Raw genomic sequence first — 13,698 nt, 5'->3', positions numbered from 1 at the left:
TTGAACAGTTTCTACTCTAACCACTCATACCAGGAAGCATTATTATACTCTGCATATATATCAATGTGTTTCCATTCTCAAATTGCCTTTTCAGACTTCTACTGTATGCCTGTTGGTAGAAGGATTTTATATCAAAATAAGTGTGCTTTATCATATGAGCCTTTGTAGATATAAAACTAGGAGCACTTTTTCTCATTTTCTTTTTTTTTTAACTAAAGTAATACTTTATCTGTTTATCTGAACCTTATTTATCAAACACCAAATATGTCGTGCTTTTATAGAACTTGTATTCTGCAGAATATAGAAAATGATGATGATAATAACAATAATACAACTAAATAAGAACCATATTTAATGTATCAGATGACAATGACAATAAGGAGGAAAATACAAGAGAGATTACTTGCATGGAGAAGTTGCAATTTTAAAGGGGTGGTCATGGAGATCTTACTAAGAAGGTCATCAACAAAGTGACATTTTTAAAAAGACTTGAAAGAGGTGAGGCAAGAGGCCATGTGACACCTTGGTGAAGAACTTTCTGGTCATGGGGAAGAAAATTTGCAAAGGCCCTTGAAGTAGGAGCATACCTGGTATGTTCAAAAAATGTCAGAGCAGAGGACAGCAGTGAGGATAGAAGGGAAAGAGCCAAAGAGTACAGAGCCACATCATGCAGGGATGTGTAAGTCCTTATAAAGGGTTCTGGTGTTTGCTAAGTTAAACAGAACACCATTGGATGGTTTTCAGCAGAGCTGTGACACAATCAAAATTTGGTTATAAAATATCAATTTGGTTATTATGTAAGAATATAGTATAGTGGAGATGGGGACAAGGAAAGAAGCAGGTAATCACTGAGGTGATAGGGACATAAATCTTTATGTTCAATGATACAACATTAACTCTTAATGTACCCTTTACCTTCAAGTTCATAGGATGTGCAAGCAACTGCCTCCTACATGTAGTAGCAATGTGATTCCCATATGCTCTATGATATTATTGAGAATCATGAAGGCTGTTTAACTTCTCAGATGGAACACTTTTTTGACCTTCTACTCTTCTTTGTCTCTGCAATTAGTGTTTTGAACTCAGGAAACATTGACTCAGAGCCTGCTTTCATAGGTAATGAATAAATCATACCTTAGCCTCTTTGAAACTTGTAGTCTTACAGTGAATACAAGAATGTAAACAACTAATTGTTAATATATTGTGTTCATTGCAAGTTATGTTGAAACTATGGAAAAAGAAAACTGCCTCAACCAGCAGGGCATGTACAGAGGTAGCATGATGGACCATCAGGAAAAGAGTCAGGCTGAGGTGACATTTGAGCCATGTCTTCATGAATGAGTAAAAGCTAACTACCAGAGAGAATAGTATAAATATATGTAATGGAGATAAGAAACAGCTTGGTATGCATAGATCTGTGGCTGGAAATGAGGATGCAAAAATGAGTAGATAGATCAAGGATCCATTTAATTTTATCTTTAAGCCAATGAGAACACCATGGACAAACTATGTAGACAAATTTCTCTGGAAACTGCATGCAAAATTACTGCAACAAATTACTCTAGAAACTCTTGCCAAACAGGCTTGGAGGATAAGCACGATGTCAAGAAGACCATTTTTAAAAGTATTTTAATAATCAAATGAAAGATTTTTGACCAAGACTAAACAATGGTAGTAGGAAAGGAGACAGGTTTTAATTTTTATGAGATAACTTTCAGTGCATTTGATATTTAAAAGAGAAGCAATCAAAAATAATTTACATGTTCCTTGTTGGGTGTTTCTGTAGTTGATGGTATAGTAACATGATTCAAAGAATTCAGTGAGGAAAAGAAGGTTTAGGGGAAAGGTGTTGAGTTCATTTTTGACCATGTTGAATTGGGGATTCCTGTAAAGCATTCACATGGAACTTGCCTCTGATATATCAGAGGATTTATGTATTCCTACTCACAAATATAAAGACCAAAGAAAAGACTTGGAATGGTAAGAGATATGTGAGAGACATATCAGCCAAGATGCAGTAATTAAATTCAAGGAGATAAAAGACACAATCAGTACTTAAATACCACTTACTGTGTGCCAAGCACCATCTGAAGCATTTTACATATATTAGTGCTTTTAATCCTTGCAACAGCCTTATGAAGGAGATGCTGCTGTGGATAAGGTAATTTCATCCACAAAATACAAGTTTACCTGCTCCAAAGGCCTTCTATAGTTATTCAAATTTGGTGGCCATATATAAATGTTATGTATGGTTTTAATTTGGAATGCTCCCTCAAATTTTCCTTAAAGGATGTATAAATTATATTTTTGTGATTGCAGAGAACCAAACAGTTATGAACACAACTAAATTGCCCCAAAGCAATATGCCCTAGTTTATGAACTCTCAGTTCCATGTACTTGAATTTAAAAGCCTCCAAAATCATTGCAAAAATTTAATCCTGAATAACATCCCAAACAAAAGGAATTCATACTTGTTAAGGCACTGGGTTGGACAACTGGAGTACTTCTGTAAGCTGTTCTTTCTCTAAAATACATAAACGCTGTATTTTAAAACCAAGTAAGTGAGGAAACATTTAAATATACACTTGTTTAGATTTAAATGTTTATTCGTTCACTGTGTGTAATTTTCATTTACCATGATAAAGAAAACCATACATTTCTTCAAGCTTCTCAGATCAGTAAGTAACTCTTCACCTTAAAATGCTACTCATCTTGAATGTTTTGAGTTTGGAATATATGATTTTTAATCTGAAAATAGAATATTGACCCTCACAATGATTTAAAGCAGAAGCTGAGAAACTGTAGTCTAGTGTCAAATCTGGTCTTCTGCTTCTTTTGTAAATAAAATCTCATTTGAAAACGGCCATGCCCATTTGTTTCCCTAGTATCTGTGGCTACAAACACAAAGTTGAGTAGTTTTAACAGGGAATATATGACCTACAAAGCCCAAAATCTTTACTGTGTAGCTCTCTATGGGAAGTTTGTTGACCTGTGATTTAAGGACTTAAATGAAAACATGTATACAAGTGAAACCTTATTAGATGAGTATTATTATGAAAAATTGTATTTTGTAGAAAACATCTTTTCATAAATAAGTGCTCACTTTGTGCTGAGCACTGTATTTTATTGGATTTAGTTTTCAATAAAACCAAATAATATGAATATTATTATCGGAGGGCATTCTTTGGAACTTTATTGACAAAGTAATGTGTACCCCAAAACTATGTAAACAAGGTTGGGTTCTAGGGAGGAGTTGAATATGCTTATATAAATCCCCAGTGAGGACAATGGGGGCAATCCTGAGATACATAAAATATTTTTTATGCCTATGCCAAGGTGGTGTAAGGCAGGCAAGTTAAGTTGCTAAACCATAAGACCAGCATCATAATTTAATTGTTTGATAAATTATGGAAGATTTATTTTCCCTGTGGCCCTTGTTGATCTTTCCATCGTGGATTCTTTATTGAAGGGAAAATATTGGCGTGTCTTTGTGTGTCTTAAAATAAAGTACCTCACTTTAAAATAGCTGATCATATGCATTGTATAGATGTACATGTTTATTACAGAAAATCCAAGAGAGAACATAAGTTGATATCAAAACTTCAATTTCACTTCACTTTCTCAATTCTTTTTTTTTAACTCTATGCTAAAAATTGTCACTTTCCAACTCTGTTTTTGGGCCACCTATTGAATAAAATCAAAGTCATTTAAATACTGTTGAGAAATTAAAAGGCATAGTTAACTTCCCAATCATCAGTTCCTTCCAGATAACTTAGAGTCCATTGCATCCATACCAAGTTTGTACTTCAAGTTCAAGCTTCAGTTAGAACATAATTTTGTTGATCCAGTGCATTATGGAGACAGTTTCTCTTGTAAAAAACTAAGCAAAGAAAATTGGAGTACACAAGTTAACACCTTTTAATGTTGCAGTTGTATTATTTCATAAAAACTAGGAGAATTATAAAGTAAATCTCATTCTTATTCTGCCTTCTTGTTTGTTAAATGACTTGTATTTTCTTGACCTTCACCGATGCTAACCCATGACAGGAAGTCTAAGGGATCAATGACAGCCATATGTTTATATTTTTGGCATTATACACATGCACAGAAAGCATCAGGTTTGTTCCACATGAATATTATTTCTTTGTTTTTCTTGTTGTCATGACATAAAGTGCATGAACTCTTTGCCTAATTTGAAACATCTGTTTAGTAGTTTCAGTGTTTCAATTTTAGTCTTAAAAAAAAGTGCGCCCATCTTTTCTAAACTAACAACTCTTTACAAGTAATTATTCATAACTTACATTTTATAACATTTACAAGCATATTTTTATAATGTCATGTGCCCAAGAGTTTAACTCTGGAGTAACTAGCAGTATAGCCCATCATTTCATTTTTTTCCTGTGTAATGGCAAAGACACCCTTCCCATTGCACAAGTGGAAAATGTGAACTGACTTTGTGGTGATAACCATAGAAGTGGCTCTAGAGTTTTAGATAGAACTCTCCTCCTTTAATTTTCCAAGAGAATACTAAATATCTTTGAAAATTAAACATATTTTCGTAGATCTATGAAATCAGATGTATATCTATATTTTGTCCCACTGAAATCACTCTGGCTCCGGGCATCTGATTAAACAAAGTCACATGAAAATGCAGAAAGCTGGGTGCCAGGCACATTATGATGTTCAAGAATACTAATTCTTTTCATGGCAAACCTAATTAAAATGATGGGAACCTCTTCGAAAAAAAAAAAAAGAATACTAATACCCTTCACTTTCCAGTTGCTTTTGTTTAGTCTAAATCATAGTTCATATCATCTTCTAGATAATAAAAAATGTACATCTGCATAAAGATATGCCACCACAGAACTACATTATATAGACATACCACATTGTTTTAACCCTGTAGAATAGCTTTTATAGAACTGGGCATCTTGTCTTGACACTGAGATGTTACCTTAAAGAAATGTATTTATTGTAGTACCGTTGTTCAGACATCTACCTCTCATTATATGAAAACACAAAAAAGACTTTTTTTCCTCAGGCCTTAGTGCCAAGAAAAGATGTACTTGTCATAAGGATTAATTTTTTAAATATATTTTAGAAAAATTTGTATCTTAGAATTTATCCTACTTCCCTCTTTCCTTAGGTCACTAGGAAATTCAGTGTTGAATTTGTATTCCAGTTATAGTAGCTGTTTATGGCATGCATTTTTGTGTTCAAATGTTATCTGTCTTTCATCTGTTCTCTTATTGTCTCTTCATCATGATCATCTGCTATGCTTATCTATGGGAATTTTAAACAAAACATGACTCTCAAACAACTGTTTATTTTCCAGCAGTATTTCTAAAATCCTAAGATTTTATATACTAGCGATTTTGTATACTAGCGCTTGAGCAGATTTTACAAACTTAATTAGTCACCACACCAGGGTAATCATCACAGTCATACTACTTCGATTATGGTACGTTGTCGTGATTGGTTCACACAAATCTCCTGTTTGACTTTATTTTTCCTTGACCACATCTCCCTCCTTTCATCCTTGCTTCGCCATATGCATACGTTGTAATGATTGGAAAAAGTCCAGTACATTTGTACTATATTGAACAAATCTATAACATTTTGAGTATTATGAGTTGTAAAGATAAGTGCGTTGTGTTATAGATCTTACTCTGCTTCTTACTTTTAAAAACTCAACACATTTTATGGCTTATTACTGTTGCTGTGTCTCTTAATTCACTGTTTCTGACTGCTGCTTAACCTCCCACAGCATGCTTTCATTGTTCTTCCTAATTGATCCATCCCCCTAAGTGTGGGCCAAGAGTGTCATTAATTCCCACTACCACATCTTTAATGATCATCTCTGCAAATAACCTCTTATAAATCTGAGTACAAATTTCTGCATTCTAACACCCTACATTTCTGTAATCATTGTTAACTTGCTTTCCAGAATTTCTGCATCATCTGCACTGTCAAAGGAGTTCATGTAGGTTCCCATTTCCCTATATTTTCACTAATAATTTGGCATTTTCTAATTTTTGTCATTCTTTCAGGCACAAGGTGGTATCTTGTTTAAATCTCCATTTCTAAAATGACTAGAAGGTTTAAATATTATCTTGCATACTTATTAAACATGTGAGTTTCTCCTCTGAATTGTCTGTATTTTTTTCCTTAATTTCTCTTCTTGTTGACTTTCAAGAGTTCTTTGCATCTTCTATATACTAACCCCTTCTTGAATATGAATGTTCCAAATTTCTTCTTTTGGTATGGTTAATATTTTTTAAGATAACATTTTTCACAATACGTTTTGCATTCTTATTTATGATAACTTTCTTCTCAGCATCTTCTTGTATTAGAAAGAAGTTTTCTGCATTTGAACCTTTAATTAATCTGAATTATAACTAGAATATTTTTATTCTTTCTATATATAGTATAATAGTTTCCCCCAAAGGAGGTACTAAGTAATTTACCCTGTCTCTGGGAGGAAATCAGCTCTACCATACAGCAGGTTCACATTGGATAGTGTTTTTAATAAACTATTTTTATTTTTATGTTGTTATACATAATACATTTTCTGTAAGTCAATCAAAATTTTTCTTCATTGAAGGAGAGCCAGATACACAAACAAATATGTAAATTTTTGGTCTCTGTTTCTTGACTAAAACTCATTTCATTGCTAAGTGTACTCTGAACTAAACCAATTGAAGGCTCTATCGGTCCTTTCCTGGGGAAAGCGTAGAACATGTGGTTGATACACATGGAAACCACTGCTTCTTCCTGACTAGCTACCATATGTTCAGGATTCTTTGTTCAATTCCTTTTTTTATTTGACATCTTGAAACATACTGAATCTTTATAGCTAAGAATATTAAAACCATTTTCAGTAAGAAATTCTGTATTTTTATAGATCCTCTAAGAATATTAGAAAAAATGATGTATTATGTAGCATCTTCTTGACCAAGGAAATCTGGTCTGCAGACATAGAAAAAGCACATCTGGCTGTAAATAATTCTGTAATCAAGATTTGATGTTGAAGGTACCCTTGTTACCTAAAGTAGAAAGATTAAATTGTGGAAGAACTTCAAACACAAATTTCTAAGTCATTTTTATTTTTAAGTATTCATAGGCCATGGAAGATACATGTAACTTTTCAGGTGATTTGACCTACCAAATGTACAACCATTCTGATGTGAGAGCTAAAACATCTTTTATTCCTGAATTTATGAGTCGCCATAACCAGGATGGGAGACATCTATTCTGAGACAGGCACTATTTCTAATATGTGAATAAACAATGTAGAACAATTCCCATGGTAATTCTCATGCTTCCATATCTTTGAACCAGTATGGGCTTTATATGCAATGCAGTATTTCTCAAACTCAGGTTTCTGATTATGAAAGAAATGCCTGCTTTTTATACCCGACTTAAAAAAAAAATTTTTTTAAGCTTTCCTAATCCAGAAGTCAAGGATTAGCACTTTCATAAACTGTTTGTTCTATGCCAGAAATTAGGCTAGGATTTTCTTTTCTTTGCATATTTTCTCATGTATTACTCACTCTCACAGGAGATTCAGTAGGGAGAGAATAAAGGTTCATATCCAATGAGAATATTTGTATGCAGATTCTTTTTAGGTGAAGGTAATGTCCTATAACTGCTTTTCCTTTATTTCTGTGAAGTGTAACCCTCTTTCATTAGCTACTAACTGCTCCTAAAAACGTACTTCCTTCCTGTCCAAATCACTGTTGGATTTACATAGAAAAAATGAATAACTTTTGGATATATCCTTTTTGGTATACCTCATTTACCTTGCACACTCTGAACAAATTATTATGTTCTTCCTTTTCACTGTGTTCTGAGTACTTCAACACATTGTGGAATATTCAGAATAATTAGGACATAGTCCTTTGCCCTTGTGAAGGTCATGGCTTGAGAGGTGAGACTTGCATGGAAAAACTGTTTGAGGAGGAATATAAATATCATCTTATGGGCTACAAATGTGAGTAATATTGAGTTACAGGAAGAAACAAAAGATATTTATGGGCTATAAATAAAGTATTCACTTAAGTGAAAGTTTAAGCCTGGAGGGGAATTCTTAAAAATGAATTTGATTGGTGGACAGTAGAAACGAGTTTACTAAAAGAAAGAAAGAAAGAGTAAGACCAGAATAAGACATGGAAGTGGGAAATAAGGTGGCAGCTGAGGGAGCTAAGAGCAGAAGGAGTTAGGAAGAGGGAGATTTGTCTGTGGGATTGTGCAGGTTACCCCACCACCTCCCCTTAAAAAGTAAAACTATCTTGGGCTGTTGGCACGCCTTTTAATAAAATATTTATTAAATACTTATAAGAATGAAACAAGAGATTCATTCTTTACTCTTGTAACTTTTATTCAAATAGAAAAGAAAAATAAATTGCCAAATAAAATATAAATAAAATAAATTTATAACTGTACGGGCAACATTTAAGTGTTTATTTAATGTGATGATTTTTTTTTTCTTTTTACTGAAAGAAGGTATCTCCATGAACATAATAATAGACACAGACTACCATGTGTGTATAGAACATCTGCCTCTAGCACTGTGTACCATGTGATGATTCCGTTCCCCCAACACTTCATACAAGCGACTTCAAAACTCTTTATGTACATTTACCACACAGAGATGTTGTTTGGTTTTCATTTGGCTGGAATGTATCATTAACATATTAAATCTATCTTTGTTCTCAGCAGCTGGAAACTATTAAAGCTTTGAAAATGGTTCAGAATCTATAAAAACACAAATGCAAACAGTGAGGTTGATCTCCCACATGATCCCAAGTATAGTTTATTAATTTATATTATCATGAAAACAAACACAATAATCCAAGAAATTCTTATAGAAAGCTCATGGGTCTCCAGAAATGCACCTATTCCACCAACCCTAGTGAAAAACACTACAATAGGCTGTTTGGGGATGTAGACTTAGACAGGCAGGCTCTAGTTAATGGAGCAGTTCTCACCTGCTCAGTCAAGAAATAGAGTCTGAATAAATTCTTAGTCAGGAGCATAACAAAAGGAAATGAACTTTGAAGAAGGGTGAAATAGTCCTCATTTGTTGAAATAGAGGGAAAGATATTAAACAAAAGAAAATTAATTGAAAGATTGTTGTTATATATTTGTAAGTAATGTTGCATGTTCAGGTGTATAAAGATTAGAACAGGTGGAATTATGCTAATAAGGAAAGGAGGACACTTCTTTCCAGGAGTGGGAGGGAGGCCTGCTCGAAGAGATGGCATTGAGTTCAGCCTTTCCAAATGAGACAGAACCAGCCCCAGGGAAGTAGAGAAGTCCCTCAAGGCAGAGACAAGACCGACAAGACCATAGGCCCTAAAACAGAATCAAGCTGGGAAAGAAGCAGGAACCGAAAGAAGAAAGATTTGGGGGTATCCACCATGAAATGAAGTCAAAGAATCAGTTGTGAAGTATGAGAGGCTAACATTGTGGCAAAACCAGTGACATAGGATGGATGTTTCTGATGGTCCCCACTGAAGAGATGTTGTTGGGAATTTGTGATGTATTGGATATGAGGACATAATGAAAGAGAAGTAAAAATGATCAACAGTTGAGAATGGTGGGGGCTAGAAGAATAATAATGTAATCATCAGAAAGTGGGAAGTAGTAATGGGGGTTGTGGTTTGAGTGGGAAGACTGACTTGTAAATAATGAAGGATTATGTAAGTCTTAGTGTTTTATAATTAATAGGAAACACAAAACAATGGATTATGTGTAAGATGCACCATCTCTGGGAAGCTGACTGAGGTGAGGAGAAAGAAGAGTTATCAAATGGTTGCAAATAAAACATGAGGCCAGGGTAGGATTCAGGATTATGCCTTAGTGGGAACAAGAAATGTACAGAAAAAAACAAGAAGAGCACCAGGACCACAGAATGTCACAAAAAGAGATATTTACACAGAAAAAAAAAGATGTTTAAGGAGGCAGGGCCACCTACATCAAACGAAGCCACAAGCTTGAAAACAATGGGGGCTGAGCTTCGAGTCCATATCATTCAAGGCACAGTGTGGCCATGGCCAGGTTGCAATAGATGATGGACTTGAAGTGGTAAAGAGGAGATTGCCAAGGGGCCTGGTGAAAAGTTGCAGAGTGACACAAATCCTCTCAGAGTGACTGGCTGCAGCAGGTGCCAAGGATACATACTCAACAAAATCTATCAATAGGTGACAGATTGTTTCCATGTACCAGAGATGGTTTTTGTTTGAGGGCTCTTCCTGGTTCCTCACTGGAGAACTTCTTCAGTTAAGGGTTTTAACAGTCTGCAAACCAGGACGTGGTCCTTCCCACTCGAGGGAAACCCCTGTGGAGGACTTGCGGAGCCCCTTAATCACCCAGCTACATCACTCAGAAGCTGCTCAGTACTTAATTTTTCTGACACGGCTGATTAAAAAAAATCCTTCCGGGGGCCTCCTCAGGTATCATTAACATCTCTATTTCGGGTACCATTTCCTGCTCCACCACTAATGCCATTTTGCCACGTTATTCACAAATAATCTAAATGACCACACATGAGTAATCACATTGCAACTTTGGACACCCCTGAACTGATCAAGGCTCAGGAGAGCTAAGCCCAGAGGGCCGTGGCTGGACCTACCACTGGCACAAACACATGCTCGTCATAAGGCCCTTTACTGCCAAAGTGGTCGCAAAGGTGAATATTGCTTTTGTTTGTGTATTCTTAATGGGGAGTCAGCCAGGACAGTGTGAATCACCTTTGTAGCATCATCACATGATCCCAGCCCACGTGGAAACACATACCAGTTAGTTTTTAGCTAGAGTGATTGCATATATAGGGAAAGTAGAGATAAATATTCGTAGCCCTGTGCAATGTGCTCTCACCTCTGTGACTTCATTTAAACTACAGAGCAGTCCTTCAAGTTACATTAAAATTATTATCTCCATTTTTATGAAGAAAACTAAGGCAGAAAATTTAAGTGCCCTAGATCATCTAATTAGTAGACAGCGATGCCGGTGTTTGAAGGTAGCTTTGTCTAATGTCAAATCATGTACTTACTAGTACAACTCTTTGTGATAAAATATGAGCTACTTATTGAAAGTTTATTGTGCTCTTCTTACCCTTAATTGTAATTATTTATTTATAAAAGTAATGTGCATAATTTATTATGTCACAAACAAAAAGAGATTTGCACACTGAAAATGTATGCAAACAGTGTTTACTATACTCTGAGGTCCTTCAGAGCAGAAGCTGGATTTTATTTGCATATTTTTTAATCTGTTAAATGAACAGCCTTGTAGAAATGTTCACTGATTTAATTAATGGATGGATTTGATTTTTTTTAAGGAGAGAGAGTGAAGATATCCTAGCTCTCTAAACAGAGGTCCTTGTAGAAACGTTGGTCATCATGATCTGGATGGCATGAGAATGCCTAAACTGATAATGTGAAAAATGACATTTGGTCTGTCCACTAAAAATTAAATTAATTTGATGAATCTTCATTTCACTCTAATGTTGAGTTGCATACTGAACTGAATGCTTTTATAATGATTAATTAGGGGTAATTTTAAGGGGAAGAACTTGTGTGAAATGGCCTCCAAGTCATTGATAAGGAGAGATCTCTTCTATAAGTATAAATAAATTTAATCTAGATATGTAAGTATAATGTAAATTAATAAGTTCAGGTCACACACACATACCTGATTTAATTATTAGCCCCCAGTGTATATGTATATGCAAACTATATAACTGGGAATTTCACCCTATGATAATGAAAAGAAGAGAACTCAGCATGGTGGAAAAGGTGATAGCTTGGTGTTCTCCCCTGGATGATACGCCAGTGTCGTTAATTTTCTCGTTCTTGCAGGTGAAGACAGGTGACAGAGTGGTGAAGATGGACCTCGGTCTGCTCTTCCTGAGGGTGCGCAAAACGGATGCCGGGACCTATTTTTGCCAGACAGTAGAGCATAGTTTTGTCCATATTGTCCGTAAAATCACTTTGGAGGTAGTGGAAGAGGAGAAAGTGGGGGAAATGTTTCACAAAGACCATGAGGAGGACGGGCCTCACAAGGTGCCTTGTCCTGTCCAGAGCAGCATCCCTCAGGGGGTGAAACCGTGGTACAAGGAGTTCTTGCAGCTGATTGGGTACAGCAATTTCCAGAGAGTGGAAGAATACTGTGAAAAGGTATGGTGCACGGATAAGAAGAGGAAAAAGCTAAAAATGTCACCTTCTAAGTGGAAGTATGCCAACCCGCAGGAAAAGAAGCTCCGTCCCAAAGCCGAGCATTATCGCCTGCCAAGGCACACACGGGACTCCTGACGGGGTGAAACCTCGACTGGTCTCTGAAGAATTTATATTTGGAACCAAAAAAAACGCAAAAAACATCCAACTTATTTGCATTAAGAGATTTCTGTAATACAGAAATGACTATAAAGATGTTATGATAAATTATTCTACATACTCGTTTGGTTAAACATCACATGAAATTAATTTTTTAACAAGTGTATTGCTCAGTGGTTTCACATTTTATTTATCAATAAGTGGCCATATCTGTAGTTTTGGTACTTGGCTGTTTTCCTGCAGCAATTGTTATTTACCCTTGGAAGAGTTAAGATTATGAGAAATTAGAGATTTTAATAATCATGGAAAATACAAATAAAATGTTTTTTCTCTCTGAATTTTACCTTTCCACCATGTTGTAAAACATGCAGACTATCAGATACTTTAACATTCTCATGTGAATTGTCTGTACTTTTTAAGAATTACTGTATTAGTGTTATGTAAGCCGTGAGTTTTACGAAGCAGATGTATTGTAATTATTATAAACCATGAAAGAAAAATTGTGGTTACCTTGAGGCTCGTGCCCTTCATAAGAAATTCATTAAGCCATATTCACCATAATTACGTTTCATGATGAAAACACATCCTTTCAATTTTACTCCATTGTGGAAAAATGAAATTAAGGCAACTTCTCAGAAAGATATAAAAGAGTATCAAAACAGAGGCTTCTAACTGAAAAAATTTTGCTGCCCTCTTGCGGTACAAAAGTATATTCTCATCTTTTTTTTTTTTTTTTTTTACTCCTTTGAAGATTTGAAAGCAATTTCTCACTAAATACTTGTAGTCCAATTTCAGAAAAAAGTAACTGAAATAAAAATGTGTTAATGCTTGGGTCGTGCTTTAAGGCGAAGATGATGTTTATGAATGATTTATTACCTCACAAGCCAAAAATATAGAGCACTGAAGCTCTATTATAACTTCAATATTATGCCTTCTAAATAATCTTCCCTGAAATCTGAAAGATATTCAAGAAACAATGTTGTATTATTAAAAAAATATGGAAGGATTTGCTTTCAGATATCTAATTTTCCTATTTTATATTAATAGGAAAATTGTTTCATGAGTTCACTTAACTACTAAGATGTTCAGAGCACTTTTATATTATCAAGTCTTAATTTTGAGAATGCTTATTTCCTGAAGTCTTTCTTTTCCTATTTAATTTAGCAATTACTTTCCTAAAATATGAAATTTTGTTGACATTTTTCATTTAAGTAGAAATTAAAAGCAAATGAATTACACATGAAAACAATTGTGAATATTTAAATGTTAATTTCAAATACGTTAGTTTTCAAAGATAGCTTATAGGCTAAGTAATTAAGAAAGTGTTGATAACTTGCAATGGCTTGCAACTTCATTATAA

The 13,698-nt window shown here is 34.8% G+C and overlaps 1 protein-coding gene across 1 annotated transcript in view; it reads left to right on the top strand.

Annotated features, from left to right (window-relative positions):
* The window catches only part of SEMA3E (semaphorin 3E), a 237,140-nt gene extending 224,464 nt beyond the window's left edge, over positions 1 to 12,676 (top strand). Inside the window, exon 17 of the mRNA XM_057504462.1 lies at positions 11,865 to 12,676. Within this exon, the coding sequence (XP_057360445.1) occupies positions 11,865 to 12,317 (453 nt within the window). The 3' untranslated portion in view covers positions 12,318 to 12,676. The remainder of the gene's footprint in view (positions 1 to 11,864) is intronic.
* The last annotated feature ends 1,022 nt before the right edge of the window (positions 12,677 to 13,698 follow it).

This window comes from Manis pentadactyla, chromosome 7, assembly GCF_030020395.1.
Source record: "Manis pentadactyla isolate mManPen7 chromosome 7, mManPen7.hap1, whole genome shotgun sequence".
NCBI classification, from domain to species: Eukaryota; Metazoa; Chordata; class Mammalia; order Pholidota; family Manidae; genus Manis; species Manis pentadactyla.
Note: the sequence above shows the minus strand (reverse complement) of the source record. Positions and strands in the feature narration are given on the sequence as shown.